Source organism: Euleptes europaea, chromosome 7 (genome assembly GCF_029931775.1).
Source record: "Euleptes europaea isolate rEulEur1 chromosome 7, rEulEur1.hap1, whole genome shotgun sequence".
Taxonomy (NCBI): domain Eukaryota; kingdom Metazoa; phylum Chordata; class Lepidosauria; order Squamata; family Sphaerodactylidae; genus Euleptes; species Euleptes europaea.
This window is the reverse complement of record NC_079318.1, coordinates 21,336,976-21,362,068: the sequence shown is the minus strand read 5'-3', so window position 1 is coordinate 21,362,068 and position 25,093 is coordinate 21,336,976. Positions and strand designations below refer to the sequence as shown.

General features: G+C 43.7%; 1 protein-coding gene across 1 annotated transcript in view; it reads right to left on the bottom strand.

Annotated features, from left to right (window-relative positions):
- The window catches only part of KIF25 (kinesin family member 25), a 62,521-nt gene that overhangs the window by 34,229 nt on the left and 3,199 nt on the right, over window positions 1–25,093 (bottom strand). Inside the window, exons 2-7 of the mRNA XM_056853755.1 lie at window positions 23,367–23,432; window positions 14,046–14,171; window positions 12,700–12,838; window positions 10,442–10,545; window positions 6,930–7,018; window positions 3,335–3,377 (exon numbers count right to left, since the gene is read on the bottom strand). Coding sequence (XP_056709733.1) covers window positions 3,335–3,377; window positions 6,930–7,018; window positions 10,442–10,545; window positions 12,700–12,838; window positions 14,046–14,171; window positions 23,367–23,432 — 567 coding nt within the window. The remainder of the gene's footprint in view (window positions 1–3,334; window positions 3,378–6,929; window positions 7,019–10,441; window positions 10,546–12,699; window positions 12,839–14,045; window positions 14,172–23,366; window positions 23,433–25,093) is intronic.

Genomic DNA, 25,093 nt, shown 5'->3' with positions numbered 1-25,093 from the left:
ACAAGGCTTTGTGTGTGTGTGTGTGGGGGAGAGATCACTCGCCCTTGTAAGCAAATTTAAAGGCAAGAATTCCTAAATAAATAAAGTGGAAATGACTTTTAATGTTATATACCATCGTCTGTCAACAGCCTTTACTCCTCCAAAAATCCCAACTGAGGAGTTTCACAGGGAACTGATAGCTCTGTTTTCTGTTGCCAGAAAAGCAACCCTAATCCTGCCAAGACGTAGAATGCAATGCTTGCCTCCCAAGTAGCGCTGACTTGTAGGATATTGCAAGCTGCCAGGTGTTCATTCCTCCACTTAGTCCAGGCTTCTGGCAGGGCCTTCTGCCTTCCTTGTTCTTTAGGTCTTAGGGAAGATGGGGATATGAAGGAGTATGGATTCACTTGGGGATTTCCTGAGTCACTATCTCCACTGGATCTCAACTGAAATCTGTAGCTGCTTAACGGATATGATCACTTCCACTGGAGGTCCTGAGATGTTAAGCATGTGGACAGGAATGAGCCTGTGGACATTGTGTATTTGGATTTCCAAAAGGCTTTTGACGAAGTCCCCCACCAAAGACTGCTAAGCAAACTTCATAGTCATGAGATAAGAGGACAAGTCCTCTTATGGATTTAGACCAGGCTGAAAAATAGGAAGCTGAGAGTAGGAATCAATGGTCAGTTCTCACAATGGAGGGATGTGAGCAGTGGGGTCCCTCAGAGATCTGTGTGGGAACGGTGCTTTTCAACCTGTTCATCAATGACGTGTTGGGGGACGCTGCCCCCTCCCTCCTTTTTATTCACAGAAACCCAGCCTTGAATACTATGGTTGTCTAGCAACAGCTACCGAGGGAAAACAGGCATTCCTTTTACAATTTTCGGGTTTTTAATCCTCCCAATGTATTTTTTTAAAGATTTCATATTGTTCTGCAAACCTTGGGCATTTTTCAGGTTTGTAGAAAGATCTGTCTTGCCCATTCTCAGCCCCAGTCACCGTATTTAAGTATCCTCAGATTTAGCCAACTTGGATTTGGCTGACTTCGCTATTAATACATAGATGCTTGTGTATACTCTACTTCTCAACCACAGGCCTCTGATGCAGCTTCCAAACAAAATGCATAAAGCCAAAATTCATTAAAATCATAAAGTGTTAAGAGCACAAAAAACACTAAAAACCAGTATGCAATATATATGAAAAACACAACTGAAGCCAATTCACAGAAATGGGAGGAATCAAAAAAGTCTCAGGGTTGTTATCTGGAATTGGAATGATTAGGTGCCAGGAAAACAGGAGAGCATCCCATAAACAGGATGCCACCACAAAAAAGCCCTCAAGTGACCACCCACCTCTCCTCTGATGATGGGGAATACTCAAAAAAAAAATGTCAACAATTAATAGGCAGGTTCATATCGGAGCAGGAACCCTGATCCCAAACCATTTTGGGATTTTAGAAGGTCATCATCAGCACTTTTAATCATGCCCACAAATCAGCAGGCAACCACAGAAGCTCTTTCAAAATAATTAAGCAGGGCCAGCATCAGTATACCCTGCAGAAAGACAGCTGCCAGGGTTTCTGGCAGGACCCACTGCCGCTCACCCACCACCCACGCGCATCCCTTGCCATCCGGATGCCTGCCCTTCCCCTGCCTGCTTGCGGGGCTCTGTTATCCATAATTCTGGCTGCATATGATGCCACCTCTGGAAGGGAAGGGTGCGCAGAAAGTTTTTCTCCCTCTCCCATAATACTAGAACACGGGGTCATCTGCTAAAGCTGGAGGGCGAGAGATTCAAAACAGATAAAAGGAAGTATTTTTTCACAAAATGCATAGTTAAATTGTGGAACTCCCTGCCCCAGGATGTGGTGATGGCTGCCAGCTTGGAGGGCTTTAAGAGGGGAGTGGACATATTCATGGAGGAGAGGGGTATTCATGGCTGTTAGTTAGAATGGATACTAGTCATGCTGCATACCTATTCTCTCTAGTATCAGAGGAGCATGCCTATTATTTTGGGTGCGGTGGAACACAGGCAGGATGGTGCTGCTGCACTTGTCTTGTTTGTGGCTTCCTAGAGGCACCTGGTTGGCCACTGTGTGAACAGACTGATGGGCTTGATGGGCCTTGGTCTGATCCAGCAGGGCCTTTCTTATGTTCTTATGTACAGTGTGAGAGCCAGCGTGATGTAGTAGTTCAGAGTGGTGGTTTGGAGCGGTGGACTCTGATCTGGAGAACCGGATTTGATTCCCCACTCCTCCACGTGAGCGGCGGAGGCTAATCTGGTGAACTGGGTTGGTTTCCCCACTCCTACACGCAAAGCCAGCTGGGTGACCTTGGGCCAGTCACAGCTCCATGAAGGGCTCTCTCAGCCCCACCTCCCTCACAGGGTGTCTGTTGTGGGGAGGGGACAGGAATGTGATTGTAAGCCAGTTTGAGTCTCCCTTAAGTGGTAGAGAAAGTCGGCATATAAAAACCAACTCCTCTTCTTCTACTACAGTGGCAGCCTTCCGGTAGCCACTGTGGCGAAACCTAGAACTGGCCCAGTTGCTAAGATAAAGGGACCAACACTGTACTGCAACCTTGTTGTTAAATTCTTCATTAATTGAAACTTATGAACTGTATTCAAAGGCAGCTCCAGACAAAACGTGTCACAATAATCAATCAAGAGGCCAGATCCTGCTTCTCAAGAAAAAGGCTGCAGCTGCCACACACTGACTGAATTTGGACAGATTTGCCTAGGTTGAGTTACAGTTTATCAGTCCAGTCCACCACTGCTTTCAAACATAAGTTTGGCGCATCTACTATCAATAGGGCTGCCAGGTCCCTCTTCGCCACCGGTGGGAGGTTTTTGGGGTGGAGCCTGAGGAGGGCGGTGTTTGGGGAGGGGAGGGACTTCATGCCATAGAGTCCAATTGCCAAAGCGGCCATTGTCTCCAGGTGAACTGATCTCTATTAGCTGGAGATCAGTTGTAATAGCGGGAGATCTTCAGCTGGTACCTGGAGGTTGGCAACCCTAATTATCAAAGAGCGACAGCCGCATGCACATACATTGTGGAAGAGGAGAGCTAAAACCCCGTTCGGAGACCAGATGTACAACACCATAAAACAAACCAGAACCATATTGTGTGAAGAAAGAACAAACAAAGGAGACATCAATATTCCAAGCCGGGCTGAGCAGCCTCCAGGGCAATAGTGGAAAGAAAGAGAAGCAATTACTATGAGAAAGCTGTATTCAAGAATGCAAATTCCCCAGGAAAGGAAGGACATCACATCCTGTGTACTTGATCCCACAAATGAGCTTTCCTTTAATCTGCTCCACATTCAGAATACATGTATAATGAAGTATATACACTCACATCATCAGCTGCACACACCACTTTTTCTGATACGCTCCTATGCCTGTAAAGACAAAACATGCATTATTTTATTTCTTTAAGAAAGCAAACATTAAAACACTGCACAAACATGCAATACAGAAGCACAGGAGCCCCAACCCCTGCTGCTTTTTCTTGGGTCAGTGCATTTCTAGCTCATCAAAGTTCACTCCTCAGCTTCCCACCCGCAAATAAGAAGAAGAAGGAGGAGGAGGAGGAGGAGGAGGAGGAGGAGGAGGAAGAGGAGGTTGGTTTTTATATGCCGATTTCCTCTACCTTTTTAAGGAGAATCAAACCAGTTTACAATCTCCTTCCCTTCTCCCCACAACAGATACCTTGTGAGGCAGGAGAGGCTGAGAGAGTTCTGAGAGAACTGTGACTAGCCCAAGGTCACCCAGTTGGCTTCATGTGGAGGACTGGGGAAACCAACCCGGTTCTCCAGATTAGATTCCACTGCTCTTAACCACTACACCACACTGGCTCTTACACATTAGCCTTCTGGCTAGACGGGTTGCTGTTGCCTTCTCCTCGGCTTATGCTTGCTGCTGCTCACCAACACAGAAAGCATGAGGAACAGAAGAAACAGTAATGCAATCAGGTCTGTATTAACCATAATTTCTAGGCCAGCTCTAAGTGGACCTGGGAAACCAGTTAATGTTGCCTCTATCTGGCAATATCCTTTTATAGACAGAGCACTCACTGGGCACCTTACACGGAGATCCTTCAGAATTCCCTGCAGTTGTAAATATAGTGATGTTGACTGGTTAAAAGACAAGACATTTCATTTGTTTAGATATTTGTACCCCGCTTTTTCCCCACTGGGGATTCATAACGGCTTTAGAGCATCCTCCCCTCCTCCAATTTATCCTCGAAGAAGCCCTGTAAGGTAAGTTAGGCTTAGAGAGTGATTGGCCCAAGGTCACCCGACATTTGTTTTTTCATGATGGAGTGGGGATTTGAACCTGTCTTCCAGATCCTAGTCTGACTTTCTAACCACTACAACACACTGGCCATAGTTCTTACAGTAGAAATAAACCAGGTCCGTGCGAGGTTGTGCACATGCTTGGTAGGGCTTCTTGCCCTACCAAGCCTTCCTTCCACCATGGAACTCAAGGTGTCAAGCATGGAGTTCCCAGGATGTTCCCCGCTGATCAGGTCCACTTAGCTTCAGCCATGTGGCTGTATCATGTCCTTTCCAACCAGATCCTACTGTCATTAGCTGGTTCAAGATTCCAGAGGAGGGGATTTGCTTTCTGGGTAGAAAAGGCGACTGATGTCACAGATCTGGTATATGTAACAGCCACGTCCCTGAGGGGGGGTCTTGAAAACTCTAGGGGGCACTGTGCTTAGGATTGTAACCTTACCACTACAATCCCGATTTCAGTGAAGCTTAGTCATTAGTGCATTTGTGCAGGATTGCTCCCCTATAAACCTGTCGATTGGCTAACACGGAGAACAGAACACTACATTTAACGGGACAGGAAGGAACGATAGAGGGTCTATGGACTCGCCTGCTTTAATACAGAGAAAGGGAGCTTGACTGAGAAACCCGTGGTTCAGTACAGGAAAGACCCTGGAGTCCTTTTATCTGGCCATGGCTGCAACACATTAGGGGAAATGCCAGCTTAGATGTCCTGTGTGGCACTGACTGATCTGCTTTGTACTGCAGTTCTGTAGTTGCTGCTTGGGGGGTCTCGAAAAGCAATCATGTTCCTCGGAGGCATAAAAAGTGTAGATTACACTGCTCTCCTCTTAGTTATAATTGCTTTTTTCTAATTATAGGAGTATTTAAGTCCAACCAAGTCTTACCAATTAAAAATAAATACATCCTCCTTATTCACAAATCCAAGCTAACATAAAAAGCGACACTTGTGGTTTTCTGGGACTGATTTCTCTTCATCAGGACTGATTATAAAGCAGGGATCTCTGATGGGAGAGTAGCAGTAAAGGTTTCCTACACAAACCCATCCCTTGTTTTCTTTCCACCATCTAGGCAGTTTCGTGCATAGATTTAGCATGGTGACAAGTACTTCTTGTGCCTTGGAAAAGGGCAGTGCTAAAACTCTGTGCTCACTGGTCTTTTATGCATGGCTGTTTGACATTGTTTTACCAGGCTGATAACTGCACACATTTTATATGTAGGGCTGCCAGGTCCCTTCTCTTCTCCGGCGGGAGGCTATGGGGCTGCGGTTGTGATTGCGTGCGCATGTGCGCGTCACTTCCGGCTTACAACAGGAAGTGACGCCTTGCGAGGGGCCTTTTCCTCTTAGTTTGAGTGGTAAAGCAGCCCTTTACCACTCAAACTAAGAGGAAAAGGCCCCTTGCGAGGCAGCACTTCCGGTTGTAAACCGGAAGTGCCGTGAGCGCAGTGTGTGCATGCGCGTGCACGTTTGCCCGCTGACCCTCAGATGGTCGGCGGGCAGAGGGGCAAATTTGCTGGGGGGTTGCCCGCCACCACTGGGCACCTGGCAACCCTATTTATATGGGAAACATATACAGCCCAGTATAACAACTTGAGACAATCTTACCAGATGTTTGTCTAATTGGTAATATATTATACAACCTATATACATGCCTGGTCTGATATATATTGTCTGTATATGTATATATATCTGCAAATATGTGTATGTTTTACATGGGTTTCAACTGACCACTGAGGAAGGCCAAATAGGCCAAATCGTGTCTGGCATGTAGTTATAGATATCAACCTTAGGAAATGCCATTGTGCTGTTTTAACATTTTTAAAAATAATTTTTATCTTGATATAGAGCTTTAAATAAATTATATTTTAATTACCTATATATTTTATTTATTTTACCCAACCTTGGGTATGCAGTTTTAAAGTAAGCCCCCTTGAGCAGAACTCTGAAGAGGCAGCATAGAAATATCCTAAATCAATAAATATAGCAGGTTGTAACCATTATCTTGCAGTCCCTAAAACGCTGCCCCCAGGGTGCATGGGCCCCAAGGAACAGAACAATAGGGGATCCTGCAGTGGGAGGAAAGAATCTCATAGGGCTCACATTATGATCTGCCCTATTTCCTTTATAAAAATATCCTCCTGAACAATTCTGTTCTACATTGTTTGCAAAATGTCAGGAGCATGGGAGCCTTCCTGACCTCCTTAGGAAGCCCATTCTACAAGCTGGGAGACATGACAGAAAATGCATGTCTGAGTAGTTGTTGATCTGGAACATTTGCGGGGTGGCACCTGCAGAAGGCCCTGCTCAGATGAGCAAAATTGTCATGGTGGGAGATAGGCGGAGAGGTGGTATTGCAGATATGGGGGCCCAAGGCCATGAAGGGCTTTGTGATAGCCAATACCTTGAACTGAGATCGGGGACTTATGGGCAGCCGATGGAGTGACTGCAGAACGAGTGTAATATACATGTCTCGCCCATCTCCCAATACATAATTGAGCTGCTTCATTTATAAGCAGCATTAATATTTCTAAATATATATTTATATTATATTTATTTATATTATGAACATTATATTTATAAACTGGATTGACAAGTTGGAGAAAAACAAGCATGCTGAAGTCCGCTAAAATAACTATATTCCTGAAAAAAATTACCTGTCTTCAAATTCGAGCTCTCCAGGAGCAGTATCAAATGGTAACAGTGGACGGATCCTGCAGTGTACTCTGATATTGCCCCTGAGTTCCTGGGATCACAACACAGAGACAGAGTTAGTATTTTAAAAAGCAAACAGACCAACCAGGAGGGCTTCCAGTTTTACATATTTACTAGCCCCAGGGTATTAATGAGGCAGGGATCAAATTGAGAAGTTTGACCTCTAAATTATCACTATCAGTCATGAATGGGAACTGCACCATCGACCCCTTTGGAGGTTTTACCCTTCATTTTATTTCAGGCTTTTAAGGCTATGCAGGTAAGGTAAATTCCAGGCGAAATCCCAGAAGCATGATTTCAGTGTCCCGCACAGGTCTTTGCCTCCACCCCTGACTAGGAAAAGTGGAACTCGACAAATATAAGCAAGTTTTCTTGATGTGCAGAGCTTATACACTGCACAGAATTCCGGTTTTCTTGATACAGAATTCTGCCTTGCTTTTCTCCATGTATATAATGCACCTCAGACACTTCAGTGGGATTTTTGAGACAGTTAGGGTTGCCAACCTTCAGGTAGTAGCTGGAGATCTCCTGCTATTACAACTGACCTCCAGCTGATAGAGATCAGTTCCCCTGGAGAAAATGGTCGCTTTGGCAATTGGACTCTATGGACTCCCCAAATCCCGCCCTCCTCAGGCTCGGCCCCCAAAAACCTCCTTCTGACGGTGAAGAGGGACCTGGCAACCCAAGTGACAGTCAAGAACTAGCACCACTGAAAGGGAGCAAGGCGAAAGACCAGCACTACTGCTGAATAAATTTCACCTTGCAGTTTTCCCCAGTTTTGAGGGTTCATATTTTAAAGGTTCTATTGTAAGCTGCAGTATAGTGAGAATGTGATGCTTTAAGTTGGTGGAGTAAAATATTTGAGATGGATGGATATAAAGAACTTGGAAAAGAAATCTGGCCCTCACAGTCTCTTCCAATGGAGCACCTAGAAAGCTAGCCTGCGCTTAGGAAAATTCTGAACATTATTGAGGAAAACCTAAGTGTTGGAATGATAAATGTAGAACCAAAGGAATATAATGAGAGTCCGCCTTGTTAACAAACCAGGAAGGCCAGACAAGGCTCACTTGGAATCTTTCAGAACAGTAGCTAACAAGCATAGCCGTTTACGAGTAATTTCATAGGTATTCTGCATCCTGTTTTATTCAAGTTACAATCATTTGATTCTATGGATTGTGGAAGGCTGTCTGAAGAGAATAAGGGGACTGAAGTATTTCAAAATCCTGCCCTGGAATAAAACCGACTTGAGACAGGGCATGCCTGTGGTGGGAAGGAGAAAATGGCAACTGGGAAATAAAAGTCTAGTGGGTTTTTTTTTTTGTATAACAGCTCTGGGATCTTCCTGTCAGTGACATTTTCTCTTTAAGTTTAAACCAATGCACTGACAAAAATAAAGGTACAATACAATGTATACATTCAAAAGTTGCAAACAGGCAACCCTCCAGTGTCTTTAGGCACACTCATGGCAACAAAGAGCAGCTTTTCCTGCTCTACACTGATTGCCATCATCCTCTCCTGCCTGCTGGAGGAGCAGGAAGAAGTTGTTTTTTATATGCTGACTTTCCCTACCACTTAAGGAAGAATCAAACTGGCTTACAAGCACCTTCCCTCCCTACAACAGACACCCTGCGAGGTAGGTGGTGCTGAGAGAACTGTGACTGGCCCAAGGTCACCCAGCTAGCTTCATGTGTAGGAGTGGGGAAACTAACCTGGATCACCGCTCATGTGGAGGAGTGGGGAATCAAACCTGTAGATTGTTTATTTGCGGCTCTTGGCCAGATAAAACAAGATACATGGACTAAAATGGTCTTACTGACAAAGGTTTACTGTCTGAGTCTTAAATCACTTTTAAAAATAAAAATAAAATAAATAACATCCAAGTTACATCTGCCATTTGGACTAAGAGACTACTCTGTGGCAATGAATTTTCATTGCAGCCGTACAAAATTTTGCTACCTGAGAGATGATTGAGGGATTATCTCCTTGTAGGAGCTTTTCTATCGTTTCTCTTTCCCTGTCGGGTCCCATTCTCAGTATGAGGGGCTCAATAAACTTAGAACAGAGTATAGTGTAAAAGTTACAGTTCAGGAGAACATGTTCAGTGGTTTCTAAATCCCCGGATTTACAGGGGCATAGTCTCTCCGCCCTGGTTATCTTCTTGAATTTCCCCTCTAACATAGCAGAGGGTAAGGCTGCGCACCTAGCCAAGGTAAAAGCCCTCCTATATTTGTTTATCTCTAAGTAACGGAGATAGGCTGCTGGTTCAAGGATAAATTTGGAGTGGGGGAGCCATAAATACGGGCACTCTAGCTAGATCTACTTGTCGCTCGATATCTTTAACCCTTTGGTTTATAGTTGACTTAGCTTGATCCCACCCTAACTGAAGTAGTGCTAGGGGGGTAAAACCCAGGTTATTTAGTTTGTCTTCAATGGCTATTATCCACTTTGACCTAAAGGTATCACAAAGAATCAGTGGAAGAAGACCCTTGGGGTTGAAATTAATTTTCAGTCAGAGATAAAGAGAGGACAAGACAACCCTTGCCTCCACCTTCATCATGCCAGTTTCTAAACGGATCATAGCATTTGATACACATCTTGGCAATTGCAGGGCAGCTCTAAGAAACTTGGATTGCACTCGTTCCATGGGAATAAGACATGAGGGTGGAGAGTCAAGTTGTGTTCCGTATAACATTTGTGCTAGAGTTTTCGCCTGAAAAAGTTTAAGGGTGGCTGGAATATAGTGTGCCCCTTTGGTCCGGAGAAAATTTATTATTGAACGGGCTGATCTTTCCTCTAAATTGGCAACATAGGTATTATGGGCCAGCTTGGAGCCAGATGCCTGGATTGTCATTTCAAGATATTTGAATTGGGTTACCTGTTCTAACTTATGGCCATTTATACTCCACCTCCTATAATTAGGGCAATTACCAAAAGCCATTACTTTTGTTTTGTCATAATTAATAGTCAGGCATTCCTTCTCACAGAACGTTCCCACTCTCACTAGCGCCCTCCTTAGGCCAACTGGGATTCTTGAAAGAAGTACCGCGTCATCGGCATAGAGCAGAATATGAATATGCCTGTCCGCTGGTTTAGGTGGATGTAAATCCGGTGCGTTCAAGGTACTATGTTATTTATATAATAGGCGAATAGTGGGGGGGGGGGGCGAGTAAACAGCCCTACCTAACTCCTCTATAGATGTTTATGGGGAATCAAACCTGGTTCTCCAGATCAGAGTCCATCGCTCCAAACCACCGCTCTTTACCACTACACCCCGCTGGCAAGAAGTTGTTTTGACCAGTAGCGGATGGGAAGACAGACAGAGGGATGGAACAGAGGAAGAACAAGCAGGCAGAAGCCACAACTGCATCCTACTTTGCAGGAATTGCATCCTGACAACTCACATATTTATATGGATCTTTTCAGACATTATTGACAATTACCCAAACATACTTACAATTAAACTGTTATGAAGTATTTTTCTCTTTTCTTTTTCTTTCAGATATCGCTCACTTACATCAAGCAAGGATTGTTCAAGTTCGAGAGCTTTAACCTGAAATGCTAAAAAGATGTTTTGACAAACGTTCATCGAAAAATTATCAAGATTACATGTTTTCCTCAAACAAAGGGAAGAAATATTTGCGGGGTGATACCTACAAACTGGTAACCATGGAAAAACAGAGCACACAACCTTATAGGGCTAGAATAATATCCTCTGAGACAGCTTCTTCGAGTCCAGTCACAGTTGTGACACGGTTCTCTATAGTGAAGCCATCCCCTCACAAACAGCCCTTCTGCAACTAAACAACGCATGTGCCAATGGACGGGACAGGGTTGGAGAAAGGGTCTATTAAGTCTACAATTATTGTGGCCTTGCTGGAGTGCCACCCAAACTGCACTGCGATGCCATCATACCAAGCAACTTTCAGGCAAAAATAAGAACTCAAGAAAAACCATGCTGGATCAGACCAAGGTCTATCAAGTCCAGTAGTCTGTTCACACAGTGGCCAACCAGGTGCTCCTAGAAAGCCACAAACAAGATGACTGAAGCAGCACCATCCTGCCTGTGTTCCACAGCACCTAATATAATAGGCATGCGCCTCTCATCCTGGAGAGAATAGGTATGCATCATGGCTAGTATCCATTTTGACTAGTTGCAATGAATAGCCCTCTTCTCCATGAACATGTCCACTCCCCTCTTAAAGCCTTCCAAGTTGGCAGTCATCACCACATCCTGGGGCAGGGAGTTCCACAATTTAATTATACATTGTATGAAGAAATACTTCCTTTTATCTGTTTTGAATCTCTCACCCTCCAGCTTCAGCAGATAACCCCACGTTCTGGTATTATGAGAGAGGGAGAAAAACGTCTCCCTGTCCACTCTATACCATGCATAATTTTATAGACCTCTATCATGTAGCTACCATGCTGCCCCCAGATACTTTTATGAGGTGAAGTGGCTTACGGTGTGCCTGTGAAAAAGAGGAGTGAAGAAAGAAACTGAGGGGATGGAGCAGTATGCGGCAGAGTTGAAGGGCAGCTGTCTCAGAGAAGAAATGGGCAAAAATCACCTTACACTGCTAGCTTATATTTTTAAAAAACAAAACAGGTTTTCAAGAAGTCTACATTTTGCCAGAATATATATATAAAAAAATCATTGGATCACACTCGAGGCCCTTGACCCCAGGTTTGCTACATTTCATATGAATAAATATGAGGCAAGATGGTGACTGGGAGGGGACCTGTGGCTGAGTTTCCTTTTCAAAAAAACAACACATACACACACAATCAATCACACAAACCTCCTGCCATCTGACTGCCACTCCAGCAAAGCGTCAGTGACAGCTCAAATGGGATATGCTGCAAGAAGGAGGAATTTCCAGACACCTTTGCCTGAGTGATGTTACTGGTACTGATCGAGCAAAGATGTGTTAATATTCTTAAATTGTACAGCCTGACCAGGCTAGCCTGGCCTCGTCTGATCTCGGAAGCTAAGCAGGGTCGGCCCTGGAAAGTATTTGGATGGGAGACCTCCAAGGAACATCAGGGCCGTGTCGCGGAGGCTGGCAATGGGAAACCACCTCCGAACATCTCTTGCCTTGAAAACCCTTTGGGGTCACCATAAGTCAGTTGTGACTTGATGGCACGCACACAAAAAATAGTACAGCCATTTTGGGGGGAACAAAGTCAGCAGAAAGCTCTGCTCCGCTCTTTATTTTTGCCTTGGCCACTGCAACCCCATTGGACAAAAGGCCCCATGGCACCTTACAAAAGGGAGAAGGGATCACAAAGTCAATTTCAAACTTCCTATCCTCTCTCTCTCTCTCTCTTGCTGTCAAGTCACAGCTGACTTCTGGAGAACCCAAAGGGTTTTAGGCGAGCAATGTGGTTTGCCATTGCCTTCCTTTGCATAGTGACCTTAGTATTCCTTGGTGGTCTCCCATCCAAACACTGACCGGGGCAGACCCAGCTTAGCTTCCAAGACTGAATGACATGGGGCTAGCCTGGGTTGTCCAGGGCAGGGCCTTTGCCTCTCCCTCAGCAGTATTACAGCATTTCCATCATGCAAGGCTTGGCAGAGGTACCACATTCCTGGCACCAGGATAAGGCTGTCAGGATCCTCGTACTGGATCTTAGCAGCAAATGTTCTGCTGTAGTAGCTTATGTAACAAAAAGCACTGAATGCCAGCCTAATAAGCTCTGTTCATTTCTTACTTTGCATAGCTTCATTGTGAAGCTGTAGTCTTTGGACAGCTGCCAAAATCTGGTGAAGAGAGTTCTTGCTTTGATGCTGGAAGTCTTTTGAAAATGTAAGAGCAGATAAACAGAGATTCTTCATGTCTTGCTTCAGTCTCTGTGTAAGAAGTGGGGGGGGGGGAACCATAGGCTTAATATTACAGATCAGGGAAACAGCAATGGATAACTTCATATTTGATTTATCCCTGGAGCATGTGCAAAGTTGAGCCACATCCACCGACAGAGATGAAAATAAATTTATTTTTCCAAAAAGAAGAAACAATTCGAATATGGAACAGATTTATTGATTGTTATGTGACAATACAATGTCCGTTATTATATTAAAAGGCTCCTAAAGAATTTTAAATTTAGAGAAATAACTGAAATTTCTAAACATGAACTTAATGAAGGATACAGTACAGCTTCTTTGGTAACTATTTAGTAGAATATATTCTCTGATATTACTGCAGCCGACATTGCCGATTGGTTTGACTGGTTTTATTATGGTTACTTGACAAAAATAACAGAACTGAACTTTTTAAAAAAGCATTGCAGCATTCCTGCTAAAGAGTTTGCAATTTTAAAATTCTGGAATTCACAATTGTCTTTTATAATCTAACGAAGGACTATCTTTCTGCTGATGGCAAACTATTATACTTCACTGTGGTTTAAGGAGTTGAAGTCAACAGAAATTAAGTAGCCTAAGTAGGAACAGGATTATAACACTAGTAATTTATTTCTGTAAATGATTGACATCTTTTTAACTAGCATCACAAGCATGCAGGCTACCCTTGCACACCGCTTCTGTTAACTTCAGCTTAATTTCAGGGCATGAATCTAGTTGGACCCAATGATCCTTGAATGGAGCCCACTCACAGAATGGAAATCCACCCAGCCCACCACAACGGCCTCCTCCTACTGCTGGAGGGAACAGTGCAAATGTGAGGTAGGGGATCTGCAGCGAGAAGGTACATGGCAAAAATCTGTTCTCTATGCTGGAAGCACACAAGCCACTGGAAAGCATTTGGAGGATCCCGCCCAATATACTTTCTCTTTACGCATAATGATTTTGCAGTAAAATTCCCAAACATTGTGTCAACAGGCCACCCATGGAAACTACATGCCAACAATAACTAGGCTGATATTGCGTGAATAAGTACATATTATACTACTGTTGCCAAGGTATTTTCCGAGCTCCATTCTGAGAGGGGTCTGTGAATCGATCCTAAACCAAGGAACTAGATTATCCTTCCTTCTTTTCTTCAATATATTCACACTTATGTTAAAACACACATAATCTTTTAACTTCTGGTAGGCCTCTTTACCTGCATTGATCCATAAAGGTGGATTACGGTTGATTGGCTGGCACTCCCATGCAAATGGTGCAGTTTACAATTTGCACAGCTTTGGGGCAATTCTTTAGTTGAGCTTTTCCCAATCATACTTTGACACTGTTTAAAAATAAAAAAATAAAAGAGCCTGATAATTAAGAAAAATATAGTTTTACAATTCAAAATTTCTGTAAAACCCAGAGATATAACATGTGAATTCAGTCAGATGTTGAAGCCTATAACAGTACAATTGCATAATTATCTTAATACAGTCTGGATATGAAAAAATAACTGTTCAGAAGAGAATCTACAAATATTCATTTGCTACTCCGCCCCATTAGTATGACCCAACCACGTTTACAATATTTCCCTTCAAAAACCAATGAGAACAGTTGAGTGGTTTTGAACATATCACTGTTGCAGTGACAGAATTTATAATTTAGAGACTTGCCCCAAGAATCAAACCCGGTTCACCAGATTAGAGTCCACCGCTCTTAACCACTACACCACACTGGCTCTCAGTAGTTTGTTACGAAATCTGAATTCACAAACTATAGTTTTGGTACCACTTTCCCTGCAGACACCTGGCGGCGGAGGTGGCAGAAGAGGAGGATGCCTTCTCTACTGAAAGGGGGTTACCGCACTTTGTATTCCCAACGATGTATTAAGAGCTTGAAAATGTTGTAAAAAACATCGCTTTAAAAGGGTTTTTGGATACCATGGCTTATAAATGGTTGGAAGAGGTCTTCACAGCTAAAGGGGCCAAACAAAGTGCGAACAGTATTTTTTATAACGTTTTCAAACTCTTAATACATCAATGGAAATACATAGGAAGTGCGAACAGTATTTTTTATAACATTTTCAAACTCTTAATACATCGCTGGGAATACAATTGCTGTCACGGTCTCTGACATAATTATGGTATTTTGTGTACATGTGCAGAATTAATTCCATGTAGAGCTTGAACACAACATACAAACTGAACCACAAACTGCAGAGGTTTGTGTAATGAAGAGCCTGGCAACAGCTTGCAAAATGCAAATATCCTTAGAACAGGCTGACTGAATTCTCTCAAGGTCTGAATTCTTTCAAGAGCTAACTAACTTACCCTGGTCTTGTCCTTGAAGGGAGAAGAACAGAGTCATTCTTCACTATCTGCCAGAAAGGTGTATCTGAAATTACCCTTCCTGATTCAACTGCCAGCTGTCAGCTGCTCATATCTCAAGAACAGGAAAGTCCTGCTATCCTCAAACCTTGAGAAGGTCTACTCAAAGACCTCAAGGCTATAAGTGCAGTAAGCTTCTTGCTTTCTATAACCTTGTTGAAGGCTATGTTTCCTACTGACCAGATGGTTACATGTTACAATGTGAGCAATAATTGTGTTTTATGATTTATATAGTTATATATTGTATTGTAGATTTCTAAATAGTCTCATTTAATGCGTATTGTACTGAAGATGAGAATGGTATGAAAACTGAGTATATGGAGTGATCATGGAGCTCAGAAATGATTGTTTATACTTTAAGCAAAATAGACTGAAAGGAAAGGAAGCCCATATTTGGTCATGGGGAGAAGATAATAACTGAACAGCTGCAATTAAGACATTATAGCACTGCTCATGTTATCTGAAAGTGGGGATAAAGATTTCCCTCCTGATGGTAATATTAACACAATGAGTCTTAATGAGCCTGAAACAGTATAAATTCAGCCACAGTAAGCCCAGAGGATCAGAACCTTCCAAAGGCTCTCAAGAAAAGGCTGACTGGTATGTATGGCTTAAATACATTACTCTAGACTTTATGAATTAGATACTTTGAACTGAATCAGAATAATTTGACTGTTATATTTTAGAAGTTGGATTTTGAAACTGAATAGTATGTAAGACTTGCTTGCTTTTACTTCATACATTGTAAATAAATACATTGTACTTTGACAAGAGTTTTTATAGACGTGTTAAAGACTTGATTATCTGCATTTACACATATTTTACTAGAAGTATATCAATAAAAAGACTTGCTTTTTAAAAGTAGGTAAAGTTGTTGAGTCCTGCTTACTTGATGACTGGCTGAATAAGATAACTTCACTTCTCAGTAAGTGATACATTCTAAGAGCCTGTCATCTGAACAGCATGACCAGCTTCAGTGCGGTAACAGCCAAAGACAGGCTAGAGACAAGAGGCTGACAAATCAGGTTTTTTACTTACATATTCTAAGCAGAATTTGCTGAATGAAGCAACAAAAACAGCATAAAAACTTCCAATAAGCAGCACCCTGATGTCTTCCTTAAAGACAGTGTCATATAGAGATCAGAGTATCAGACTAGGACCTGGGAGACTGCCATTGTACTAACTAAGTGACTTTGGGCCATTTGCTGTCTTTCTCAGCACAAGCTACTCATACGATTGTTGGGAGGATAAACTACAGGGGTGGAGCCCCATGTCAGCTGATCTGAACTCCTGCGAGGAAGAGTGGGATAAAAATGTGATAGCACTAAAGGATTAAAAATGACCAAAGAGATTAAGATGATTTTTTTTTTGCACCCATTTAATTATCCAACTCTTCAGAATCTGCTTGCAACTGTTAATTTGCATTTACGGAATACTTGAAACCTTTTACCAATATTATTTCATAATTTATCTTATTATACTGGTAAATACAAATATTGTTGTTATTAAGTTTTATGATTTATGAAAAAATATTAGGATAATTATTACTTATGGTGTCTATTATAACATATTGCTTATAACCACCATTATCTTTTATCACGTATTGTTCATTACACTATCATTGTTATATTTCTGAAGATGACTGGGAAAGGCACTGGAAAACCACCCCGTAAACAAAGTCTGCCTAGTAAACGTTGGGATGTGACGTCACCCCATGGGTCAGGAATGAGATCATGAGTAAATGAGATCATGAGTTTCTTTTGTTTTGTATTAATCTTTGTTTTGTTTATACTCTGTTTTGTTTATACTCTTAAAAAATAAAAAAATAAAAATCTTTTAAAAAAGAAACATGCAAGTAAATCTATGGAGCCAAGGGCTTGTGCTTTTCATACAGCAACCACCCCCAAGCTCTTAAGCATTCTTTGGATCACCCAGCTATGATTGAGCAGTGAAAAGGTATTTTTGAATGAATTACATTTGTCTCTCAGTTCACTCAGTTGAAAGATGTTCTATTTGCAGACATACTGAACTGATTAAGATTTGGCCCCTTGCATGAAAAAAAAGTTCTGAGATTTCATTTGTATTTTATACATCGGAGAGTAACGAAAATCAACTTTGAGAGCACAGGGGTTGATTTAACCCCTGGCTATTCTTTCTAGGTATCAGCCCAAATTTAAGCTTTGGTTCTATCGCGGAAAACAATCCGAAATAAATCAAAGTAGAGCTTGTTTGATTCTACTTCATGCTGTTCATTAAAAATATTTTCACTGCACTTATATTTTTTCCTTTTTTATAAAACAGATGGAACCCCCCTTTTTTTTCCGTGCTGCCTAGAAAGCAATTTCCAGGGCGACAGAGGCTGTTTCTACACGGGGATTCTTCCTTTCATGGAAAGCAGGAATCCCATGGGGAATGTTCACATGTTGTCATCCTTGTTCTGGACATGGCTTGACAACTAGATATCCTTGGGGAGGCAGAACGCTCAGCCAGATGAACACTTGACCTGACCCACTAACTGCAGTCCTTGTATTCTTAACATTATCTTTCACATAGAACACAACTAATTTTTACAACTGCCCACTAATCTATTTTGAAAACCTCCGCCATTTCACTCTAGCATCTCCCTTTGTTAGAGTTGCCAGCCTCCAGGTGGTGGCTGGAGAGCTCCTGCTATTACCACTAGATCTCCAGGCGATACAGAGACCAGATCACCTCAAGAAAACCGCAGCTTTGGAAGATGTACTCTATGGTATTATACCCCTCTGAAGTCCCACCCCAAACCCCACCCTCCTCAGGCGCCACCCAAAAAATCTCCCGGTATTTCCCAACCCAGAGCTGGCAACCCTACCCTTTGGGGTGTCATATGCTTATTTCCCATAGTTGAGTACTGAGAAACTAGCAGCCTGTCTCAGAAGCAATCTCAGTTCTGCCCTCCTGAGATTCAAGGATGGCCCAAGTTCCTGAAGACATCCAAGCTGAAGATTTTCAAAGCCCTGAAGGCATTAAAGGCATCTGAACTCAGCCGCAGTATTTTTGTAAGCATTCCCTTGAAAGCTAAGCTCAAAAAAGCACCATCTGGTTTTCAGGCAAGCTTTATTTTTTCCCCAGTGGATCCTTATTTACATCCTGAAAGCGTTAACCAAGACTGCACACGGGCAAGCGACATTCATGAGGTCGCACAGCAATTTAAAGTCTCAGCCTAGATTAGAAGCCTTTGGCTGACGGTTGCTATTACTACTAATCCCCGCAGTCTGTCTTAATGCTGCCCCGAGCTCCCACTGCTCCACATTCTCCAAATCTCTAGCATCTCTGCTTAGCTGTCACAAAACACCCTCAAGTAAGGATTGCCTGCCATTTTCCACCATTGCTCCAAAAATTATGGAATTCATTAAGGCTCAAAGAAGGAGGCACATCTGGCCATGTTTAAGATTCCTCGATCTCTCGTGCAGCCGTTAATTTTTTGTTATCAACAAAACAAAATTACTGAGAAAGTCGATGCAGTTAAATGGGCCACTATACAATCACAACTGAAATGGAGTACTAGCGAGGCATCCATTGAGCTTTGTGAACACTGTGGCCGAAAACGCATGGCCGCTTTGTCCGGCACTTCTCCCGGGAAAGTTGTGAATGTGAGGTCAACACGCACGCTCGTCTCCTGAGAGCGTGATCGCCCCTCCTCCTTCCGCAACTCTTCCAGGTTTTCAAATTGCTGAGTTGTGCCAATTTATACAATGGTTGCGCAGAGGTTTCTTGAGTTCGCCTGTGAGTTTCAGTGCCCGGGTCGACTCCCCACTGGGAGACTGCACAGCCCCTGCCGCAGCAGTAGCGGCGGCACTTCCCCCCCCCCCGGACCCTGCACCCTCTCTCTCTCTCTCTCTCACCCTCTCTCCCATGCCTCCACCTGTCACTGGGCTCCCCTTTGCCTTCACCTGGGGACGGCAGGGTGGAAAAGCGCAGAGTGGCCACCGCTGCAGCCTCAACACGCCGACGGGCTCCCCTCATCTCCACCTGGGGATGGCGGGGTGGAGAAGTGCAGAGTGGTGGTGGCTCCCGCTGGGAGCGCCTTCACTCCTCCATGCGTTTACTTTTTCGGTTCCCGGAAGAAAAAATCGTGCAATTTAACAGGAACAACAGAGACATGTGTTAATGGCCTGTGAGACAATGTTGCTCAGAGCTGTAATTGGCCGACCTTCCTACAATGTGCTTCCATAGTGCATATGTTAATCACACGGGGAAAAAACCATGAGCAAATCACCTCCCATGATAGAGGCAAGAACCTGCAAAATATGTAACACAGATCCTCCCTAACACTGCTAGATGTCCTACTGATGGTTCTATGAAAAAAACGCACATGAAAAAAGCCCACAAGAAAATTGCCCACAGAAAAAAAAACCACAGTCATAAATGCACACAAGAAAAAAGCCCACATGGAAAAAAGCCCACACAGAAAAATACTCAAAGTAGAAAAATTTCCATGTTCACAATATGTTTGGAAGCAAACATCTTATTTGTTTAAAATAAGTTACCTTGACAACAAATGGTTTCCTGAGTACCTATTCATTGGCGTCTATGGGCCTCCGGAGGCCAGGTCTACCCAGTGGTTGCAATAGGTAGACTTGGGTTCTGAGGGGGGGGGGGAAACCGTCCCCTCCAGAGGCCAGGTCTACCCATTGGCTTTTTTTGGCAGTAGACCTGGCCTCCAGAGGCCTATAGAAGCCAATGGGTAGACCCGGTCTCTGGAGGGGGACGGTTCCCCCCTCGGAGGCCAGGTCTACCTATTGGCTTTCTTGGTGGTAGACCTGGCCTCCAGGGGTCTACCCATTGGCTTCTATGGCCCCCTGGAGGCCAGGTCTACCACCAAGAAAGCCAATAGGTAGATCTGCCCTCCCTATGGGACTAGGCTTTTATGGTGGTAGACCAGGCCTCCAGATGCGGACTCCGGATGGGGGGCAGGGGGATGGCAGGGAGGTGTGCCAGAGGCCTACTTCAGCATTTGCCTCAAGTCTGAGTTGCACAGGCACACTACTGACTTGCACAATTATTACCAACTATTTTATTGCTGTTTCTTTCAAATGTACATGTTTTTCATGATTCGGAAATAACAAAATATGGTTCTTTCTGCTCTAGTTATTTTTTTATTAAGTAATTGTTAATGTTAATAGTTGTAAAAGTTATGTTATGGGTTGTAATTTTTTAAAAGCAAAATAAATAAATAATATTAAGTATTCAAATGTGAGTATTTTTCTGTGTGGGCTTTTCCCCATGTGGGCTTCTTTCCGTGTGGGCTTTTTTTCTGTGTGGGCTTTCTTCCGTGTGGGCTTTTTTCTTGTGCACATTTATGACCGTGGGGCTTTTTTTGTGAGCAATTTTCATGTGGGCATTTTTCATGTGCGTTTTTTTCTGGTTACCCCTACTGATATGAAATTCCATTTAGCAATAAATTCCGCAGTCATTCCTACAAACAACTGTATGAGTGGCGGTTGTCTGAAATGCAACCACAAGGGAGTTATGCTACATGCCAGGCTATTAGCATTAGGACATTAGTCTTAAACTTTTCCAGACCCAAGACAGATCTTTAACGCTAAAGACAGCAACATGGGAACAAGTGAGCTGTGAGCATATGACCGGGAGTCATGTGACTTCAAAATCACGGGACAGGAAGAGTCTGAGTTATGACCTCACAGGTGAGGAAGGGAGCCCCACACTGCATTGGCAGAACAAGTGGTAGCGAGTGACTGGGCCAGGGGAAGAGAGAGAAGGCAGGGATTTTCCTTTGTGCAGAATCTGCCTGCGCTAACAAGAATCCTCTCCACCATGGAGCGACCTTGCCTTGCCTCTCAACAGGCATGCAAGTGAACCAAGCAGTGTACTGTCCTTGATCTAGGGTTGCCAGGTCCCTCTTCACCGCCAGCGGAAGGTTTTTGAGGGCAGAGCCTGAGTAGGGTGGGGTTTGGGGAGGGGAGGGACTTCAATGCCATAGAGTCCAACTGCCAAAGCAGCCATTTTCTCCAGGGGAACTGATCTCTATCGGCTGGACATCAGTTGTGATAGCAGGAGATCTCCGGCTAGTACCTGGAGGTCGGCAACCCTATCTTGAAAGTTCTGCTTGTATACCAGCAGCAGGTCCTCCCAAAAACAGAGCAAAAAAGAAAAAAAAATAGGCTCTGTGGCTCTACGGGGGATTGGAAACGAGGCAAATGGGTCTGTGTGACTCACATGAGGGTCCTGACCCACGGGCTGACATTCACAGCATTAGGGGCTTCCCATGTAAGCGTGATGATCTTCACTGTTCAGTTGCAATTTGCAAAAGAAGCAGGGCACGGAGTGGTACTGTTACAATTGCTGGAAGTTATGCTTAAAAAACAACGGAGGTCATGGAAGATGGAAGGGTCAGGAGGCTCAGATCAGGATGTTCAGTAATTACTTAAAATCACTGTAACAGCAATTCAAATGAAAGAAACACCATAGATTAGGAAGAGTACGAACCATTCCGACGTGATGCCAGCACAGTTAACGAACAGAGTCAAGGAAGCTCTGCTGTGCGCTGTGTGGGGCTGCCTTGATCCAGGAACTGCAGTTGATCTAGAATGCATTGGGGATGCAGCTGACTGGCGTCAGTTAGAGAAACCATATCTCACCAGTTTTAAAAGAACACTGCTGTCATTTGGTTTCTGAGCACAACCCAGTGTGCCGTTTCTTACCTTTTAAAGCCCTAAACCAGGGATCCCCAACATGGTGCCTGTGGGTGCCCTGGCACCCATCAACACCTTTTATGGCACACGTCAAGTATTTTTAAAAGTGGGTGGGGCCAGATGGGGTTTTGGTCCAGCAAGGCTTTTGATTAGATATTGGAGATTTGATTGGCCGTTCAATTAAAAAAAAAAAACTTTGCGTCGGTTGCAGCTGCCACTACAGCACAAGGATCTTCATTGCATGGCTGAATGTAAGCTGCAGCAGCCAATTTGTGGCTGGCTCCACCTCCTGCAGCAGCTACTGTGGGGCCACTATTTTGTGGCTGTGCCCACCACACTGTCTCAGAATTCCAAAGGTGCCCACAGGCACAAAAGGTTGGGGTCCAGTGCCCTAAACAGTCTTGGAACAGGGAACTCAGAAGATTGCTCGTTCCTATCTGAACCTCTTCTACACAGGCCCCACACAGTGTGGGAAGAAAAAACTCAAGGCATCGTAGATTGTTTTATCTCATTTGTTTGGTTCAGTCTCACCTAAAAATATAAGAGGCTGCCAATGGAGGATTGAGGGTGACCACCTGTAAGTTAGACCCATGTCCATCCTGTCTGGTAAAAACAACTAGGAAGAGCTTGTTCATTGATCCTTCCTTCAGTGAGGGTATGTTGAGGGATGATCTCAAATCTGTTTTATGTTTAAACAATTGCGCACAAGTAGTACATACACACTAGATAAAGGTAAAGGTCCTCTGTGCAAGCACCGGGTCATTCCTGACCCATGGGGTGACGTCACATCCCGTTGTTTCCTAGGCAGACTTTGTTTACGGGGTGGTTTTCCAGTGCCTTCCCCAGTCGTCTTCCCTTTACCCCCAGCAAGCTGGGGACTCATTTCACCGACCTCGGAAGGATGGAAGGCTGAGTCAACCTTGAGCCGGCTACCTGAAACTGACTTCCGTCGGGATCGAACTCAGGTCGTGAGCAGAGCTTGGACTGCAGTACTGCAGCTTCCGTCGGGATCGAACTCAGGTCGTGAGCAGAGCTTGGACTGCAGTACTGCAGCTTACCACTCTGCGCCACGGGGCTACACACTAGATAGCATAAGAAATGTACAAGTCAGATGGAAAGGCACATCTCCATCCAGATTATGATATACCGACAGATTGTAATCTCCACCTGTTATGTGCAGTGAACACATGTCCCAAAGAAACATCTGAAGCTACAAGCAAGGTATCTGTTTTTCCCATTTAAACTCTCTTTTGGTGAGAGCACCACCAGTGCAGATGAATCCCAGAAAGGGAATGCTACAAGTTGATGCAGGGTTCCTGGATCAAGGTGCTCCCTCACACAGGTTGGGCTCAAGAAAGAATCTAAATTAAAAGCTAGGATGGAAACAGAAACGGGGCAAGAGAATAGATATGCTTTTTCTTCGTTTAAAAGATAAAGACGCACTGTGGCCATCATTACCTCTGCAAGCTTGAGATGCAGAAGGGCATTTTCTGTTTCCAGCACTACAATTCTTTCTTCTTTAGCCTGGAAAATAAAATGAGAAGGCAAGGTTGTTTTGCTGTGGATTTTAACTTCAAATCTCTGTTTAGGATGGTTCAACACAGTAGGTCTAAGAGTTTGCATTTAGGTTCTTGTGTAAATCTGCAAACATTATTTTTTTCACTGTTCCAGGAAACCTACAGCTTCAGTCTTGAGAATAATAATTTATGAATCAGTGACTTTACGTCCAGAATAACTCCCAGAACAGGTGGAACAAAGTGTGCAACAATTATTGTTTGCAATGTTTGGAGGTGTCTAACACTATATCTTTAGAGAAAATTAGATGGTTTAAGAAAGTCATGTGAGGCTCACACAATTGTGTCTATATAAGATAGCCATAGCTTAAAACCTCGAATCTCTCGAATCTGGGTTGCAGTGAGATGATTTTTTCTGAAAAGCTTGGTAGTAATTTTAGAAATTACATTCCATGTTTAAATGCAGGCTAGGTAGGAGAAGGGATGACAAATACGCTTTTTATTTATAACCTCCTTTACACATGTTAGTGTTTTCTGTATAATTGTGATTCTGGTTCATTTAATGAGTTCAAGAGTAACTGAGGTGATTGTAAATAAAGTTCTTAAAAGGCAACATTGAGTGATAATTGGCTAGGATACAAAGTTTTCACCAAACCTGGAATAAAAAAGGTAAAGGTCCCCTGTACAAGCACCGGGTCATTCCTGACCCATGGGGTGACATCACATCCCGACGTTTCCAAGGCAGACTATGTTCACGGGGTGGTTTGCCAGTGCCTTCCCCAGTCATCTTCCCTTTACCCCCAGCAAGCTGGGTACTCATTTGACCGACCTCGGAAGGATGGAAGGCTGAGTCAACCTTGAGCCGGCTACCTGAAACCGACATCCGTTGGGATCGAACTCAGGTCGTGAGGAGAGCTTGGACTGCAGTACTGCAGCTTACCACTCCTAAACCTGGAATGAACAAACTGAATTCTCTCCAGTCAGAAGATGGGGTACACCTACAGAATGATGACTGAAGAGATCGCTCATTCTTCACACAGCCTTGTGATTTAGTAGTTAATTTTTTTTTGCCGTCAAGTCACATCTGACTTATGGCGACCCCCTGGTGGGGTTTTCGAGGCAAGAGACGTTCAGAGGTGGTTTGCCATTGCCTGCCTCCACGTCATGACCCTGGTATTCCTTGGAGGTCTGTCAAGAGAGTATCCATCTGGGAGGATTTTTCCAGCCTGAACTGGTCCTCTGCCTCTTGCAGGTGCAGAGTGCACACCTCCATATCCGACTCTCTCAAGGACATGTACCCAGACATGTGGATCATATGTCTCAGCGGAGAATCTCAATTAGGAGGAGGGGACTTCACTCATTCCCTGGAAAGTTCCATGCAGACAGCCCTATGATTGGTTGTGGGGGGTCAGGAGGTTAGGGCCAGTTTTCTCCCTAAGTGTAGCTAGGGAGGATATGTCTTTCATCCTTTTCCCCCCTTCCCACTGCCAGAAAGACAGTTATATGAAGCCCTGGTAACTTTAAGGCTCAAGAACCAACTACGCTGTGTTAGGACTTCAGTAAGTGGTCAGCAAGTTAGCTTTGTTATTCAATATGCATCTTCTCCTCACTGAACTGTATGCCTTGTTTTAGTACATTTTTCTCTAATAAAGCTCTTTTTCACTTTTACTG